An 18,903-nucleotide genomic window follows, 5' to 3' on the forward strand; every position below is an offset into this window, starting at 1 on the left:
GACACTTATTCTCAGAAACATGAATGCTAGGCATAAAAATTTAAAGAAAATAAGGCATTACAATGAGTTGAAGGAAATGTACAGAGATCCTGCTCTTGACACAGCTCAACTTCAGCCACGCGGGCCCAAAAAGAAAATGAAAACAAAAACACCCCTAAAGTAAATGCCAGAAAGTCCTGCCTGAGCAAAAAATTACAAGTTTAATTCTGTTTTTTTTTCCCAAAAAGAACAAGTGATTCCTGGGTGGTAGAGAGTCCATCAGAACCTGAGAGCAAAGGTCGCTGGTCAGACTGTTGGGGTAAGGTCGCGTACCGCCGAGCATCCCCCGGGGAGCTTGCTGCTACACATCAGCTAAGGAGAAAGGAGTAAGAAGGGAAAAGTCTCACTGAAATCCTTCTGGTGTTCCCCTCTATTTTCATTGTTCTTCATTTAGGGTACAGACAAAGTTGGCCTTTTCAAGGCCCATCCCTAAGAAGGAGACGTTGCACCTGCAGAGATGGGCTGTGTGTGCCGGAGGGACAGGGACCCAGGGAAACCCTGCTCCTCTCTCCCAGTGACATCCCACAGGAATCTGAGAAGTACATTGCAGAAACTGTCCTAGGAAATGTTTTCTTTCTTCTTTTTTTTTAATTCCGAGGGGTCAATTAAAAGGAAACTGCAGTCTAAGAGTGAGAAATCCACAACAGTTAAAGGAAACCTGGTTAAACGGGAGAGGAAAATTATCTTTTCTTGTCCTGTCTCTGCGTTTATTTGATGAAAACAAATAACGTGCAGCTTTGTTTTCTTTTTTTAGAATCCCAGGAAAGTTTGGGAACAAGGTGGACTGAGGGTCAGGCAGGGTCCTCTCTCCTGAATGACTGTGAGAGCTCCTTTGCCTTTGTAACTGGCACACAGAATGCCTTTTTGTGTTGGGATTGTGGGGTTGTTTTTTTTTAATTAAATAAATGTGGAAAATTCTCAGTACGAAACGAGTTCAGGCAGCCTGCTGAAGCGTTTGCTGCCTCCTGTATAAATACAAACACTAAGAATCCATTCACATGTCTGCAGAGGCATGACATTTGGGAAGCCACTCCAGAAGCCACATGCTGCCACATCCCTGTCCCCAGCAGCATCTCCTGATGAGCTGAGACCCCTCCAGCAGTTCAGAGGGGACACAGCCCCCCACTGAAGCCTCTGCAACCAGGAAGAGGGAGAAGATACAAAGCTTGAGAACTTCCAATTGAAGTTTTTTTTTTACAGTGCTTGTAACTGGGATTTGGGTAGGGATCCATCTTGCTGGATGATGAGAAGCAGAATGTGTGCGTGAGGAACTGGACTCCCAGCAGAGGATGCTCAGTTTCCCAAAGTTAAACTTGGTTTTACATTCAGTCTCCCGAGACCACACACCACATCATAGCCTATGGGCTGAAAAGTACACTGGAAAACAACAAAGTTGGGTTTAAATATGGGAGAGCAAAGGGGGAGGGAAACAGCTAGATTGTCCATCAGCAACATGGGCTCTTTCTTATGCTCCTAAACCTCAGGAACATGTTTGTTTATATTTGCACAGACACACATTACGTAGAACTCCACAAAATCTAAGAGTGTTCCAGAGTCAACTATTTTCCATGACAAGTGCTGAGTAAAGGATGAAGCTGGATGGCCAAAAGCTTTGGCCCTGGGGGAGAGGAATGGGGGAGCAAACAAACAAAACCAGAGGATGTGATGGAAGTCAAGACAGCCCCTTAACCACCACGGCCCCAGCGGGCGACGTAGGAATCAGAATAATAATGCACAAGAAACAGGCATGTCCAAGCTCCACGTAACCAGTGGCACCAAAACATGCAATAGACTAAAATCTATCCTATTGTTTCCCTGTGATAAATGAAACACAGAATACAGAAGTCACTACACCAGTACTCAAAACATGAGGCCACTGAATATTTCTTCCAGTGGCCAAACCCTTGAACAGGCATCAACCAGAACCCAAGATCCAGCTCACTGCTGCTTGAGTGTTTTCCTCCTCAGCTTCACAGTGACCCAACACTGGATTTCCTAAGCCTGGCATGAACTGTTTTGCCTCTGATGTGGGTAGATGGGATGAGGTTGTTACCATCTAAGTTTACTCCCAGGAAGAGCAGTGAGGAGCAGTTCCCAACCAACCTGCAGCAGAAGTTTGAAACCAATTCGTTAAATAAGACTTTTAAATGTCTTTAAACAGAGTCCCTTCATCTGAACCAACAGAGTTGAATCCACAGAGCAGCAGGGAGTTTATCAGACAGTACAGGACTTGTCAGTGGGCTGCTGAGATGCAGAGGAGGCAACGCCAGGGCTGGTGGTGGTGGTTTTGGGGAAAACTGTTGGTTTGGGGCGGGTGGCCGGAGGTTTCACCTGCGTGGCCATTTTCACCGACTTGACCGGCCTGAAGGTGCAGGGGATGTCACCAGCTGTGCTGGCACTGCGTTGGAAAGCTGGTTCAGTGTCCTTGAGGATCTGAGTGTGCAGAGGGCTGGAAGGTTCTGAGGTTGGGGCCACCACTGGGGATGTTTTCAAGGGCTCCAGGGTGTCGAGGACAACGTCTGGGGTGTGCTTGACGCTGCTTTGCCTCTCCAGCTCCCGCAGCTCGTTCAGAGCAGAGTTCATGGTGGCTTCAATATCCTGCAAGCAGAGAAGAGAAACCCAGTGAGTAAATAACAGACCCCCAGGCACATAAATACAGAGATAAAAGTCAGACTTTGAGAGGGGTGTGTTTGTGTTCAGCCTGTAAACACCAACACTCAAGTGGAGTGGTGGGTCAGGACCCTTTTGGTGTCAAAGTGAACCAGAGCACCACACTGCAGCCAAGGAAGCAGCAGTATTTTCCATCAACAGGGAGCAGAATATTGGCTAGCCACTTTCTCCATCCTAAGCTGGTCCTGATGCTGCTTTAGGCCTCCAAACCCAAGTACAGCCCCCAAGTGCAGCAGTGATCAGAAAAAAGTTTGTGATTCCTAGCCATTAGGGTCCATTCTTGTACTTTATTTGGCACCTCAGACTCAGGAGAGTAAATTCTTGCAGAAAGGATTGGTGATTTTGACACTGGCTGATGGGCCACACACCAAATGCTGAAATCCTTGTGTGCTCTTGGACTGACTGCTGCCCAAGTTGCCTTCCCTTCCCAGAAAGGTATTACTTAAAGTTTTAGAAAACACAGAAGACACCAGAAACATATCTAGAAATTCATGTTGGCACTCTCCTCCCTCGGTAAACACTACAGTTATCAACCAGTGATATATAATAAGAAATTTGAGATAAAAAACCCTGCTTTTCTCTTCTCAGCCCTACATGTCTGCTGGGGAGCCCTCGGGAGGGCAGAACTCCCTGGAGAGAGGAGAGCTCAGCCTTTCAGTGACTCACAGCTTGGCCACAGCTTTTTAGCTTCCTTAGAGGCTTTTCAGGGGGTGGGGAAGGTAAATCAGTCAAGGAATGGTGGAAGAAACCAGAGGCCAGTAATCTGACACCTCTGAGCCTAATCTTGAGGCCAGGCAGATTTTACTTATGAAAGTTGGGGAAAAATACGTAAAATGCACTGATTATTATTAGATGGCGTTTGGACAGATGCTACAGGACAAAGAGGAACACTGATTTAATACAGTTTCCCCCTCCTGTTTATTTTTTTCTCACTCATCTTTTCTTTTTTTTTTTTTTTCCCCAGACTCTTCTCCAGTGCAAACAATGAAGTAAATGTTCTTGCAGAAGGAGGAGACAGAACAACTTCAGTTAGAGCTTAATTGAAAAAACAAAGAATCTGATTTATGTCAACCAAAGGCTTGGAAGGGCAATGAAATATGAAGACAACAAGAACCACATATTATAATTCCACTGGAATAGATGGGCTGAAGATATTCATAAAGGCAAAACACAACTTTCCATCACAGTAATGTATCAGTATCAGATTTTTTATCTGGACACCATTAATTCCTTGACATTGCTGTTTTGTCAATAAAAAATCATGTTTGATTTTCACAAATCTTCCCCCACTCTTTGGAGACCTCAGGTCTCCCAGGGCTGGCTTTGTAATCAGAGCCCCAAGCATTCCTTGGCTTTAGATAGCTCCATCCCATATGAGCACAGTTGGTAGGGGACAGGGACATGTGCAGGAACATCTGAGAGCCTGGAGTGGAGAAAGGGACAATCCCTTCATGGCAGAGGGAAATCTGGAACTCACATCATTCACCCCATTAGGAGCTCTCACTTGTTCAAACCTAAGCCTGCCTTGCATCATTCTGTTCATGATACCAAAGATACCAATGGGGTTTTGTGACCAGCCAGAGCTTTGCAAGTCCAGAGACAGGGACAGACAGACCTGGGTGTGGAGAGATGCAGAAAAAAGCTCTGGAAGAGGGCAGGCAGGTCTGGCCCCCAGCAGAACTCTTTGCAGAGCTCAGCCCCAGCTGCACAAGTGTTGGCAGCCTGCTCTCATTTCCAGGCACTTGTCTGAATAAATAACTCATGCAAAGTAGCAGCATTATGTTCCTGGTTGGTTCCTAATCATGCACTGAACCCCGTGAGCATATAAAGATGCCACTGTCAGCACTGTACAACTCGGCAGCCTGCTTTTATTTTGACTGTATGCACATGTTTCCAATGCCTAACCACAGGCAAGTTTGCACAACTGACAGGAGAATGTTAAAACTGACACTAAAGACTTCACTTGTCTCATGTCCTGAAGTTAGGATTATTTCATTTTCTGCTGACAGCTTTGGGATCTGTGTAACTTTCCAACATGGGCGTTTTTATTGTTGGAACTAATTTCTGAATAATGAACAGGGCCAAGCTTCTAGGGAGGAAGGACCCAACTGTTTATCTTCCCTCCTGAAAGCAGCCCCAGTGACTTGGCCCAAAGCCAGTTGAAAGCCCAGGACTCAGGGTTAAAGTGAGGATCACATCACACGAAGGGAAAAAGGACGGGCGATTAAATCAGAGCGCACATTTAAAACATCTCCCTTGTAGCCAACACCCTTTTAAGTTCCCAAAACAACTCTCCCAGGCTAAACCCTCTTGCTTACCTGTGCAATAACTTCAGGGTCCATGGGCCTGTGGTTGTTGAAGCTTTTGGACCTCCCTGCTGTCACAGCTTTTCCGATCTGAGGGCTGTCTATCCTGTTCTTCAGAGACGAGTGTCGGCTGATAGAATTGAGGCTGCCATGGCCACTGATGGAGCATTTATCTGGAACCTCCTTGGGAAGACTTTGGCTCAGAATGGGCTGAGATGAGGGTCTGGAACCCGCTATGGCTCCTGGGGAGGATGGTTCTGCCATTGAACTACCTACTCCGTGGCTGTCACTTTGTCGGAAGGCTCTTCTGATGCCTGCCTGACTCTGGTTTCTTTCTTTGCCTTCAGTCACAAAAGCAAAACAAGTCAATAGAAGCAGGTACAAACATACTGGCTCTCATTTGAAGATATTTCCCCCCAAACCAACACAGAGGACAATGGGAAGAGACACAGAGACCCAGATTACAGATACACCCAGGAGTTTAGGAGTCATTGTGAAACAGGAAAATGGTGTCAATCGTTCCAGTTTAACACTTCTAACAACAACAAGTTCCTGGCAGCTGTGCACATTCATAGCAAAACCAGAAAAACTTGGATGGAACGTAATTATTAGCTTGGTCAGGAAGAAAAGAATTTATATTTGAACCAAAAAAAAAAAACACCCTCTGTGCCATCAACAGGTTTGATGATGTGTTTTTATTACAGTCGAAGAGCAGAGCTACAATTTTTTTGACTGGAGGACACAGTATAAGTCTACTAAGCTCCTGGCCCAAGGCATCAAGTTGTTATTTTCAGAGACTGGCAAGCAAAGAACCCCAGAGTTTGGGGCTAATGATCATTTCCAGTATTTGCTGGTGGTAATGGGTGTTTCTTTTTCATCGCTTTAGCAGGACCATGAGGTATTATCTATGGAGGGCTACAGACAGACCAAGAGATGATGTCAATGGATGAGCTGGCCCAAACAATTTAGTTTCTACCCCAGCACCATGTGGTCTGACAGCACGATTCCACTCAAATCATCTGAAGGCCAATGCAGCAGAATACTTTATGCCATAGGTCTGAAGCTTGGCATCCATTATACAGGGAAGGATCCATTATTTATAGCACCAGCCCCATGAATAACTGCAAGAAAGTGTTAACTCCAGTAGGATTTGGCATCCAAATAATAATTCGTGGGTGGCACAACTGTCCATTGCGAAACCATCTGATTTAATTTTGCTCAAGTCTGTTCACCACATAGTCAGAAGATTCATTCCTAAAGAAAACAACAAAATGAGTCTTATGCTACTATGGCTAAATATCAGTTTCCCTAATAAAGGGAAGAAAAAAAAAAATAAAAAGAACTGAGTGGACATTACCCAGGCTTGTTAGAAACACTACACACAACACTACCAAGCCGCAGATGGTAAAGCTCCAACACAGCTCTGTTCATGACACAAATCTTTCCATCACTGGCAGAATGGCATCCTTCATTCTCTGATTCATTGGCTCACACAATAAATATCATATCAGAAAGCCCAGATCCCAAGCTGATGCAGATTAACATCACTGCTATCAATGGAGCTCTGCCTACTCCCAAATCTGAGAACCAGGTTCTGTGTAGGACATTAGCTGGTCCAAACCTCTAAAAGGATGCATTTCTGTTATGCCTTTAGAGAAGACATTCTGTTAATTAACTGAAGGCTAAAAATATCCACTCCCATAAAATGCTAATTATTATATTAATACCTTCACTGCACCAGAGAGATCTAGGGGGGCTTAAACACTATGGAATAATCAGCAAGACCTGGGGGATAAGTCTGTTCTAGAACAATTAAGCAACAGAACAAGAAGTTTAGTCTGTTACTAGGTTAATTTCCTATTTTTTTTATAATGTTGAGTGTTGGCTAAAGTAATTTCTGGCTGAGGAGGTGAAGTTAGAGCAACAGGGAGGTGTGTGCTGTGCTGCTGCAAGCATATGGTTAGTAACCTATGTGAGAAGTGCTGGGGGAAAAGAAGGAAGTTAGGGGCAATGCCAGATGGTGGGACTTTAGGTATGTCATTTAGCACTGGTTTCTGAAGAAATTGTCCCCCACCCCATAAAAAAAAAAATGTTAAATGTAACAAGACACAACAAGTGACAGAACATACCAAGGAATGGGAACACACATTACAAGAACTTGCTCTGCTTTTCCCTCTCTTTCTGCGTGCTTAGCTTATAAACAGGACATATTTGGGCAAATGGGAACAGATGGCACCTTAGGGACAGGGAAGAGAAGCAGTGGGATTTTAAATGAGCATTGGCCACGCTGGTGAAGAGAGGACAGGAAAATGTGAGCAAGTTAGAAGAGGGGAGCAGAGAGGGATGGGGGCAGTGCTCGTTAGTTCATTTTTTTCAGGGAAGGAAATATTTTGCTGAACTCATCACCAAGATCTTTACAGCAAAACAAAAGAATGCAAGGCTGCTCTTACTTGTTGATGTTTGCAAGGTAAATATCTGCGACGTGACCCCCACTCGGCAGCTGGCACCAGCTCTTGCAGTCACTTTTTCTTCAGGTGGCTCAGAATTTTTCTATTTCAGACTTCGGGCTGGATCTTTCCGAGACACCATCCTCACTAGGAAGGGGGAGGGAAGGAAATCACAACCAAACAGGACCAACAGCAGAGACTTTCACATGCAGCACTCTGTGTGTACGCAGAGGGACAGCAGCGCCGTGCCAGCAGCTAGCTTTCAAGAATCATTTATTTATCTTTGAAATGAGAGCCTGATTTTTGTGAGCAACCTGGGGATCCCAGCTCTGCATCTTTAACAGGCTGGCAGCACCAAACCCATTTTCCTATGGTGACCCCACACCTGTGGCAGCAGCACCAAACCCATTTCCAGACACTGCCCCCCAAACCCGCGGGCACCTCCGGCGCTGCGGAGCTCTGCTTGTTTCCAGGAAATTCCCTCCCTGGGTGGAAGGATGAACTCTTCCCAGCTGGTATCACCACCTTGACACAAACACTCCATTCCACACTTGAGTTTTAAGCCAGCCCAGATGGGCTCCAAGTGCAACATACGTGTCTTGAACGACGATGTACTGATGAGGGATGAGGCCGTCGATCCCGTTGTGGCGTCCCTCCCACCAGTCATCTGAGGCCCTCTGGTAGAGCAAGAGAGAAGCTCCTTTTTTGAAGGACAAACTCCCGTGCAGTCCTGCCAAGGTAATCAAACTTTGCAATGGCTTCGATGGGCTCACACTCTAGGAGAGAGAAGGAAGAAACAAAAGTTCACAAAAGGCTCGGGCTCAGGATGCGTTCAGCGGTTTAAACCTCCTGTAAAACCAAGGACAAAGAGCAGGAAAAGGATACCAAGTGTTTGAAGTAAAATTCAGAGGAGAACCCCTAGAACAGGAGGATGTTGCCATTTTAACATTACCTCATCTCTAGATGGTGGACATGTTCACATTTTCTAAGCAGCAGACCCACGTCAGCAGAATAGCACAAAGATGGAAGTGGCAATGGCAAAATTAGCATCTCATGGAAATAAATTAATAAACCAAAAAAAAAGCAAAGCTGGGTAGCAATTGGCAATGTCCCAGACAAAAAATCTGCCTAAGGTACACTTTCTTAAAGGCAGCTGAACTAAACCTCCTGGGCAGACAAGCAGGAGTGGTTATTAAACATCCTCTGAGCCCAAGCTGCTCCCGAAATAAAGCCTCTATTCAGAAGGAACTTTCTGCTGCCTGTGAGGTTCAGCTGATCCAGGAGCCTGGATTCTGGGGCCATGGGAGGCTGTGCTATCCATCTCCAGCTGTCAGAGAAGCTCAGGAACCCCTTGGGTGCCTCCAGCCCTGGGGTCCATGCAGCCACCAGGAGAGGGGGTGACTGCTCAGAGCTGCACAAGGGGCTCCAAATCCAAGTGCTCCTACCTGGAAATCCTGACAGCCAGACTGAGGCTCCAAGCAGCTGCTAATCTGGGTCCCTGTAGGACTCTGATGTCATTCAGAGGGAGAATAAGGACGTTTAGACACTCAAGGAAATCAGTATGAAATTCACGTGGATTATTTTTAAGACTTAGAAAAATCTGCCTTTGGTTGAGACTAAATATATATCAATCCAGCCCCCAGTTCTAGGCAGAGCCATCAGGGGAATGGAGATGAGCTCAGCCACGTGGCCCCAGTGGGCTTCAGCCTCTAATTACTATAAAGGAGCTTTAACACAGCCAAGTGTTCCATGGAAATTGAGTTTTTTCCTGGGGATAAACATTTGCACTTCCTCTTCCAGGACAGGAAAAGACAAACCAGCTCTGAGACAATCCTGAGATCTCTTCTCCATCAAGGGAAGCTTCTACAGGGCAAAAACCAGTCAAAAAGGACTAGAAGGCTGAGATGAGAGCAGAAGCTTCCCCAACCACAGAGCATCTGAGTCACAAAGCAAGAGGTGACCAAGCCCTGAAGACAATAATCACCAACAGCATCTGCTACATCCATCAACTCCCCTCCAACAATTAATTTCTCCACTACTAAAGCAGACAGCTCAGAATTTTGCCAATTCAGCCATTTCAGGTAAGCCTGTGGTCAGCCTCACAGGATTCCCCTGATCAGCCCTCAGCAACCAGTGGGATATTTGTGGGATAACCAGTGGGATATTTGCAAGGGTGAGAAAGGCCTGGCCCAGGTTTGCAGCTTGCCATAGCTGCCCAAAGCACCCTGTTATCTGGGTTTGGCTCCTCTCCTCTCACTTGCTTTGCCTCTGGAGCCAGCTTCTTCATAACACTAAAAAAAATTAAAATAATAATAAAAAAATTCTGGTTTTGGTGTCCCCTCCATTTAGGAAGGGGCTGGGGGTGTGGTTCTGTAAATTCTCTCTCTTTCATTAGGAAGTGTTTATTGTTCCAGATGAGTGCAGCACTCAGGTTTCTTATGTTTCCAATTTGCTTTTTAGGACTCTGGCTTCTGTCCAGAGAAGTGATTTTTAGACTCTAATTTCCAGTAGCTTTTCCCAGCTACACTCATGCTCAGAGAAGAAAGCTGTGTGAATAAAGAGCAACAAGGCTAAGCCAAACAATTTCCCCTGCCAGCCTTGGGGAGGAAAGCAGCAGTTTGAAATCATTCCACTCACACACATCATTTCAGGCACGTAGGACCTGCTGTCCTTCAGCATTTCTGACCTCTTCTGCCTCTCTCAAACCCAAGGGTCCTCTCACTCATGCAGCAAGGCTGGCAGTCAGCAGCAGGGATGCTCAGCAATACACAATCCTTCCTCCAGACAGCTCTCAGCATTTAAAGCCTTTTTTTTTTTTTTTTTTCACTCATCAAACAAAAAGTTTAACAGTTTGCCAAAGAGGACCCAAAAAACTGGTGATGCCACCAGGACCCTCAAGTCCCAAACCTGGCTCCCAGTAGAAGACAAACTTCCCACTCACAATTCCTCTGGCAAAGCCATGGAGAGGGGAATGCCTGGCACACCCAGAGGGCAGGGGGAGCTGAAACTCATCCAGCTCCATGCTTTCCCCATGGCTCCCAGCCCTGAGATCCTTCCAGAGCTCACATCAGGCCTGCTGCAAAGATAACCTACACTTGAACAAGTGGCACTTTAAAAATAGCCAGGTAACCTCTAAAGATTCCTGTTGATCCCACTTTTTGGCATCAAATACCACAGGTGATGTTTGAAGTGACTGTTCCAGTTTGAACCCCACTTTGGGTCTAACTTTGAACTTCAGTTGCAAGGCACTCTCTGCTCTGCCTCCTCCCAGCAGGCTGCACCAGTTACCCAAGGAGTTGCTGGGTTCTCCATACCATCATCACTGGTGTGGTGTTCAGCTGTAACATCCTGAACAGAGTCCTCTGTAGATGCTCTCTCTCCGTGAGGACTTTCACTGCAACAGAAGAGAGAAGATGCTTTACACTGGGAGACATGGAGCCTCATTTACTAAAATCACAGAAAACTTCACTAAGAACACCCAGGAAGCCCAAGTCTGGGTTCTCCTGTGATGCCTTTGCACACACTGACATTAATGTGCCTAAAAAGCCAGCTCAATTCTTCCTTCAAGTAAACCAAATCTCTTTAGTAACCTGTTTGTATGCTGGCAGGAAAGTCCAACTCCAGATCTTATAACCCCAACCTCTGGAGATGCTGGAATTTAGGATTAGTGGAATGCTGGGTTTAGCTCCTCTCTGCCATGTCAGAACTATTCCCTCAGCCATGCTCTCCCCTGCTCTAATGAGCTCATTAGATGACTGACGAGATATCTGCCACTTCCTGGGGGAAATTATTTTTCAACTGATAATGATATTTCCAGGTCTGAGTTTTTTCCACCTCCCTCCTTCCTTTTTATCACCACCTTAAATTGTCACATTCATTTCCCTGAACGATTCCCCCAGCCAGATCAATTGCCTGCAACTTTTATTTACAGATCACCTAAAACTCTGCATGAAGAAAAGCTTGGAAAGGATGAGCAGAAAGTGGCAACCAGAGGTTATGTTGTTGTAAGAAGCTACAGGAGCAGTTCCCACAGGACAGGAGCAGAAAGGAAACTGGAAGAGGATCCATTGTCTCTCCCAAGCAGCTCCACAGACCCCCTGCCAGTTGGCACTGCTGCCTGCCCTGCTCCAAAAACACAAGTGTTTGCTCCTCATCTCACCAGACACTATTGCTGAAGACAAAAATCACATAAAAGGTGATTTTTTTTTCATTTATTCTCTTCATACAGTAATAACTATATCCCTGATTTTGGCCTTGCAATGGTTAAAAGAAGCCATCACAGCTGTAAAGTGCTCACCCTTTGGTTATTTACCTCCTATGGCTCTTTTAAAGAGGAGAGGGGGGAAAAAAAAGACAGATAAAATGTTTGGATAATTCTGGCATCTCAATGGGCTTAATCCACGCGACACGAAGCTGCCACAGCACTGTCTGAGTCAGTACCTCAGGAATCAACCTTTCCCATCCCTTGCAAAGCCTTTACACTACTTAATAAAGCTTACAGAAGAATTCAAAGCCAAATGGAGGTCCCGGGAGGAACACAACACGAAGGGGTAAAGTTTCACCCAGACTGTGAAGTAATGTCGGGTCCAGCCAAGAAGATCCAAAGAAAGCACAGAGACCACGTGTGCCTCTTCCTTCTCCAGGTTCCACCAAACCCCCTGTCCTTACTGCAAGCTCAGCCTCTGCCAGGGTGAGCCCCAGGATGCTGCAGCCCCCAGGGCTCCCAAATGCCACCAATCTGTGTCACCAGAGGAACACAGAGCAAGCTGAGCATCCCTAAGCTGTCCTCTCCCCTTTGACTCTGGTGAGCCCACTTGCAGGACTCCTGGGCTCTGCCCACACTGTCCTCAGCCAGGCTGGGATGAGCAGGAAGATGCAGCCCTAGGTTTGCCTCCAAGGTGCCTTTCCAGAGCTGCCCAGGGCACAGTCCTGGCTGTGTCACCAGCTCTCAACCTGGCCCTGCCCGAGGCAGCCAAACCTCTTGTCAAAAGTTCATTTCTTTCATGTAGGTCATCATCATGCTTCATTTTACTTTTTTTTCTTTTTTTTTTTTCCCTCCTCTACAATTCTTTCACATACAGCATCAGCTAAAAACATCAGAAGGAAAGGTAAAACCAAGAGAATTTCCAAAAGAGGTTCTGGCAACTCTGCTGCACACAGAGGAGCCTGGATGTGGAGTGAGCTGATGGGCAAAGCTTCTCAGAAACAAGCCAGGGACACAGGGACACTCTGTCACCTGAGTGACTTCATTTTCAAAATGTCTTTAGTAGATGAAAATAATCATTTGCCTTCCAGAGACACTGGAGAAGAGAGAAGAAGCTGGCGGGGGGGGAGAGAAGCAGGACACAATTTAACATTCCCCATTTTCAGAGGGAGAGAGATCAGCTTGGCCAGGAGGAAAGAAAACACCTCCTCCTTTCCTTCCCCCACTCCCCAACCTTCCACCCCAGATGACAGGAGCTGCTCTGCCTGAATTGTTTCCAGATGTGGCTTTCAGACTGAACACACGGCCAGGGCCTCCTGAGCTTTAAGCTGGATGGAAATGGTGATTTTGCATTCCTCCCTCTTCCCTCCCCCACTATCACTGCTGCCCTGGAAATTAAACTGTGCCACAGCTCTCCAGGTTCAGCTGCAAGTGACCCCTGTGTCAAAGCAAAGGCACTCAAGACAAGCAGGGGGGAAAAAAAAAAAGGCTAATGCAGGAATAAAAAGGAAGGATAGAAAAAAGATTGATTTTGGCAGCTACCATACCAGAAAATCCAAGAAAATCCCTACACAACCTTGCCCTTCAAGATGAGTGTGCCAGGGCTGACAACTGAATAGCTCCTTTCTACCAGCTTATTTCTTTCAAGCTGATGACTCTCCAGAGATAGCAGAGCCATCAGCTCTTCCATAAAAAAGATTTTTTGAAAGGCTGGGCCAGATGCTCAGATCCAGAATTAGACAACACAGAACCCATGACTGCAGCAAGCCAATCTGTAAATAAATATCCACCCATCTGTTTTTTCCTCTGTGCCATCTATCATACCAGTAATCCTCAGTGTTTCCACCTCTGCTATAGACTGGGCCCTCCAGCTCCCTTGGTCCTGGGAAGATGTTCTCATGTTGGATGATGATGGTTTTGATCAGTTCATTGACATGAGCTTGACAAGAGACTTGATCATGACTTTCAGGCACTGACATCAGGGTTGGCCCAAAGCAGATGGCCAAGTTGTAGGGATCCATCATGTTCTCTTCACTGAACTGAGATAAACTGCAAAAGACAGGAAGAGAAAGAGGGCTTAACAACAATATCATCATCATCACCTGCTGGAGAACATTATTAACTTTCACTTCTGGAACCCCTTTGAGATTGCATTCATAGCATGAATTCATATCAGGAATTTCAGCAAGGCTGGAAAGCCTGGGAAGGAAGCAGGAGGCATCTGCACCTCCAACTGCTCCTGGCTCTGCCATTTATCACCTTACACCAGGTCCCAGAGCAGGTCCCTGGTGCTCCCAAGGATACTCACTGATTGAGGAATGCAAAGAGGTATCTCATGACAATCAGAGTGGTCTTGGGCAGGTTCAGCAGCACCTTTCTGATGTGTGTTGCTCTCTCTTGCAAATTATCCATTGCTGCAAGGGAGAAAGAGCAGCAGAGTCATCATCCCACCATCCCCACCCCCAGCCCCAGTCCAACTGGGATGGTTCCTGGGCAAAGGATGAAGAGCAGCAAGGAGGAGGAGGAAGGCAAGGGCTGCCCATCCCCTGGATTCCTGCCCAGCATGGGAATGCAGAACCTGCTGGCAAAGCCTTTGACAGGGAAGGTCCCTGAAGATGTAAAACTTCTCTGTAAGTTCCTTCCTAGCGTGGGAGCCCTGGATGTCATCTGTTTCATCTGCTTCACTCCTTCTGGCACAATAGCTCATTCAAGAGAGCTTGGAAAGGTGGGTGTTTAAAAAAAGAAATTGTATGACACTCAAAGGAAAATTAACATAGTTAAAGGGTGAGGCAAAAAGCTCTGTGTGCAGCAGCCTACTGAGAAGTAAGTGGGCAGCAGAAATAATCTCAGAAGGGAGAATTTATTTGGAAGCAGATTTTTCTGTTCATATAATGTGAATTCAACTCTGTAAATGGATTTATCAGGAGGAGAAAACCACGAGCCAGTTAGAAGCAGTTATCTTCTGATTTACTTCAAAGGCTGCTTTACTCAAGCTACTTTACTACCCTAAAGGCCATTTCACTGCTTGGACAATGGAATCATTCTTTAAGGCTGAAGGACAGGGCAATAGCCAGGCCAGTTAAAATTAGGTTGTTCACACAGAAAAAACCCAAGCTGGCCTCTGCTACCAGAGCCACCTCTAAAAACCATCAAAAAATGTTAACAACTCTCCTGTGGCCACCCTGATGACTGACAGGCTTTAGCAGGAGCCCACAGATGGCTCCTTGAGGTTATGAAGCTGAAAGGACTGTCTCAAAAAATTCAAGACTCAGCCCCTAAAGTCCATTAATTTCTAATTCTTTGCTCATGGATTAAAAAATTGTTATCAGAGGAAGGATGGCTGTACCCAGGGAAATGCCCAGGCACTGCCTGATAGAGCCCAGGTTACCAGTGCAACACAAACCCAACCAAAGTAATGTCAAAAATATCATTTCTGGAGCCAGGAAACAGGGGAGGGAGGAAGAGAGCAAAGTGGGAGAAAAAACTGGAAAAAATAAACCTGTGTTTTTTCACATCCTCATATACTTACTGACACAGGCAATTAGATCATGAAAAATATCCTTGGGGAAGAGAGGATGCTCCAGCCCTCGAAAATAGAGCTTCAGAACTCCTGCTATTGAATCCATGTCGTGGTCGTTCTGGTCCCCAGCCAATGGATCTTCCCCTTCATGACAAGCAAAGAAAAACAGGCAAGAAAAAATCAGAATACTGAACCAGACTGCACCTTAGCTGGAAAAAAAAGATGAATGCAGCACAAAGTGAATCCCCACCTACTCCATCTGCACTGCCACCATCAGGAGGTAGGGAGGGAGCTCTCCTGACCCTGGCACTGGAGAAGCTCTGCCAGCATTCCCAGGAAAGCTGCTTCCTACAACCAGGCTGCAGTCCAGGCTGGATGGGGTTGCTCCAGCGGGACCATTCCCAGGCTCTGAGCTCCAGGTATTTTGGGTCAGGTGCCCCAGGTCAGCCCAGGAGGGGGTTTCATCCAAACCCACAACTGATGCTCAGGTGGGTGCTGCTGAGCACCCTGCAGGGATCATGGTTTCATCTTACACTGAAGTGTCTGGGGCAGGGACTGCTTCTGGGACAGAGCATTTGTCAGATCTGCCACAGTTTGACCATATTACAAAAGAAAAGATGCCCACTTAAGGAGTTGCTCCCTAGAGAAAACTCCCTATCAGATACAATTAGATTTAATGATGGGGCAATCCTTGAGTTGGAGCTATATATATCCATTATGTGACTGAAATCACCAAAGCTTGCCTATTATCTTAATAACACACAGGATAATAAATGGGCCACTACAAACCAGAGCATTATCCTTGGTATTAACTGCCACCAAGGGCTCTGCATGAAGTAATAAACTGCAGAGATGTTATTGTTGACTTTGGCAGTTCTGTATTTCATATGCTTAGAGAAACAAGTGAGATAAAGGGGAAAAAAAAAAAAAATCACCTTTTTATTCTGCATGTTAGTGCTGGAACAACTGGCTATTTACCCAAGAATTTCCTTTAAATAAAAAACCCTCTTTTACTCTGATATCAAGCCTTTACTCTGCTTCCTCTATTCTTGAGGATTTTAATTCCAAGGTGGAGATGAAGACAGGTGACATTAGATGCCACATTTCATACACATTGTGCATGGGACTCCTCTTTTCCCAAAGTAATTGCTACACACAAGTAATTCCTGCTCCTCTCTCCCACCAAGCAGAGCTACACACTAACCATAATCTTTTAGAGGATTTTTTTAAATGGATTTAGGGAATACACAAGCAAGACTGAGGAGACAGGATGCAAGGACTGCCTGAGCAGCAAAGCTCTTGTGAACCTGGAAGGGAGAAGAGCCCAGCAAGAAGCTGATGAGTCAGGAGGCTCCCAGCTGCTCTTTGCCTTTGTATGAGATGGTTCTTCACCTAGAAAATCAAATCTATTAAAAGCTGTGTCAAGTTAACAGTGTCCTGAAATTCAGCCTCTCACTTGCTGATATTTGGAGTAAATGCAGCCAAGCTGTGCCTCAAGAACCCAGAAAACCCAGAACTGCAGCCCCCCAGCAGCTTCTTCAGAAAGAAAAGGGAGAGTGGGTGGGAAAATTCAGTCCCACCCAATAATGAAATTCTCCATATCCTTTAGTGCTCCAAACAATCAATAAACTATCAGACGTGAGAGAAGATTGAACTCAGAATATTTATTATCCAGACACTCTGCAAGATACAAAACATAAAGCCAAAGAACTGAGTACTCAAGGTTAATGAGCACTAGGAATGTGTTTGGGATAAACTCAGGTAGGAAACACAAAAAGCAAAGGAACTAAGTCCAGCCAGTGGCATCCAAAACGTGCCTTGTCAGAACTTTTAAACAAATCAACACATTTGGCAATAATTTCAGATCCTCCTCACCTCTTTCAAATGCATTTTTTATGTCATTTACTTCAACTTGTGACCCAGACACTCTGAAAATCCCTTCATGCTGCAAACCTGTGGGACAATGAGAGAAGGTGATAACAAGAGGATAAATTAAGCTGCAGCACAGATGATGAAGGAAACACAAAAGGCAAAATTCTGCTGTTTTAAGAGCCAGCTTTTCCTCTTATGCCCAGGCACATAGAGAATATGTGAAACCAGAACTCAGCTCCATGAATTAAAACCCCTCCTTCCTAAACTGGGTTGTAACAGCCACGTGTGTTGTCTTTTACCCTGAAGGAGCCCCAGAGGGTTTTACAACCCAGAGAAAGCCATAAACTGTATCAGGCAGAAATAAACCAAGGCTACCCACACAATAAGCAGTTTATTTTGCACAAGCAATACCACAAGGGCCCAGAGGAAACCTGAAGCATTTCATTACCCCAGCACGACCTCCTAGCTGGGCTTTAGGAGAGTCTTTAAGATGTTCTTGCTAAAAAGTAAGCATTAGCAATGTCATTAAACCCAATTATCCAGAAGGCAAGATGCTCCCATCCCACCAGCTGTGTAAGAGGAGCTGCACTCAGGGAAATCAAATCTGGTTCATTCAGACCTTCTAAGTGTTAAATTCCTGGAACAGGGAATGTGGCAACACCTTTGCTTTATTGATAATAATGGCAATAAACTCAGAAGCTCTCTTGCACTCATCTGTGGCCTCCTCCTCTCCATTTCTGCAGCTCTTTTGACTGCAGTGCAAGGAAACCTTGGTGGTTCAGGGCTGGGGCTGTGACACCCAACTCCCAACAGGGCAAAAAACCAATCCCAAGTGCAGGGATGAAAATGACATTCACCCCACACCTACAGGACAAAACACTCTGAAATGTCAGGATACCTCCAAGAGAGCCCCTGCCTGCAGCATCAGTGCATCAGGCAGGCAGCTTTATCATTTCTTCTGCCTAAAGTGGACTTGTATACAAGTGGAATCTTTTTAACTACAATCTGTATCCTGTAAGGCCACAATCTGATACCTGGAACAACAACAACAAAAAAAAAATCAGTTGAGTCTGTTGGAAAAATCTTTCTGCTGGGAACTCAGCTAACCCAGGAACACGAGTCTGAAAAATCAGCTCTCCTGATGGCCCCGATTTGCTTCCCTCTGCACTGGGATTTCAATGATTTTTCCAGCCAAATGTCCACCTCTGGCCCTCAAAAAGGATCAGAGCACTTGGTTCTTTCCAACCACTGATGAGGATGGGACTCTAGATTATAGTTTATAAATGGTAATTAAAGAAGGAAAATGAAACAGCACTGACTCTCTGGCTCTGTGTCTTGGTTAATGAAGATAAAGTCATCTTCTTTCTGAATATGTTAATTAACAGCTGTTGCACATGCTCCTAACAAATGACATCGATTTTAAAAGAAAACAAGTTACAATAAACATATAAAACCTTCTACAGCATCCCAAGCTGTGAAGCAAACCTCTGAAACAGGTATAAATCATCTCACTGCAGCACTAAGCAAGCAATTAATTCACTACTTGTTCTCCTACATTTAAATATTTGGAGTACTCCTCCTCTAGAAGAACACAAATGTTCTTGGCAAAGGGCTCAGAGCAAGGTAAGCAGAGGAGAGGTATGAGTGATATCTAAGGATGGGAACCTTATTTTACAAGAAACAAAGGGATAATGTTGGGAGAACAACATTTGCAAGGCCATTTATTTGCAATAAACATTTGGAAAAGTGCTCACACACAATGCTGCAAAAAAAAGTCAGGGATTATTTCTTTATATTTCAGTCTCTGGGATTCCTCTGCACAAGCATCATGTCCTGAGCTACTCT

At 45.4% G+C, this 18,903-nt stretch overlaps 1 protein-coding gene across 1 annotated transcript in view; it reads right to left on the bottom strand.

Annotated features, from left to right (window-relative positions):
• The window catches only part of SRGAP2 (SLIT-ROBO Rho GTPase activating protein 2), an 83,885-nt gene continuing 64,982 nt past the window's right edge, over positions 1 to 18,903 (bottom strand). The window contains 13 exon segments of the mRNA XM_030465533.1: positions 1 to 2,637; positions 5,028 to 5,330; positions 5,332 to 5,356; positions 7,466 to 7,511; positions 7,514 to 7,560; positions 7,562 to 7,609; positions 8,057 to 8,178; positions 8,180 to 8,238; positions 10,777 to 10,856; positions 13,491 to 13,715; positions 13,975 to 14,080; positions 15,196 to 15,330; positions 17,062 to 17,139. Of these exon segments, the coding sequence (XP_030321393.1) occupies positions 2,254 to 2,637; positions 5,028 to 5,330; positions 5,332 to 5,356; positions 7,466 to 7,511; positions 7,514 to 7,560; positions 7,562 to 7,609; positions 8,057 to 8,178; positions 8,180 to 8,238; positions 10,777 to 10,856; positions 13,491 to 13,715; positions 13,975 to 14,080; positions 15,196 to 15,330; positions 17,062 to 17,139 (1,658 nt within the window). The 3' untranslated portion in view covers positions 1 to 2,253.

The sequence above is a fragment of the Calypte anna genome, chromosome 26 (assembly GCF_003957555.1).
Source record: "Calypte anna isolate BGI_N300 chromosome 26, bCalAnn1_v1.p, whole genome shotgun sequence".
NCBI lineage: Eukaryota > Metazoa > Chordata > Aves > Apodiformes > Trochilidae > Calypte > Calypte anna.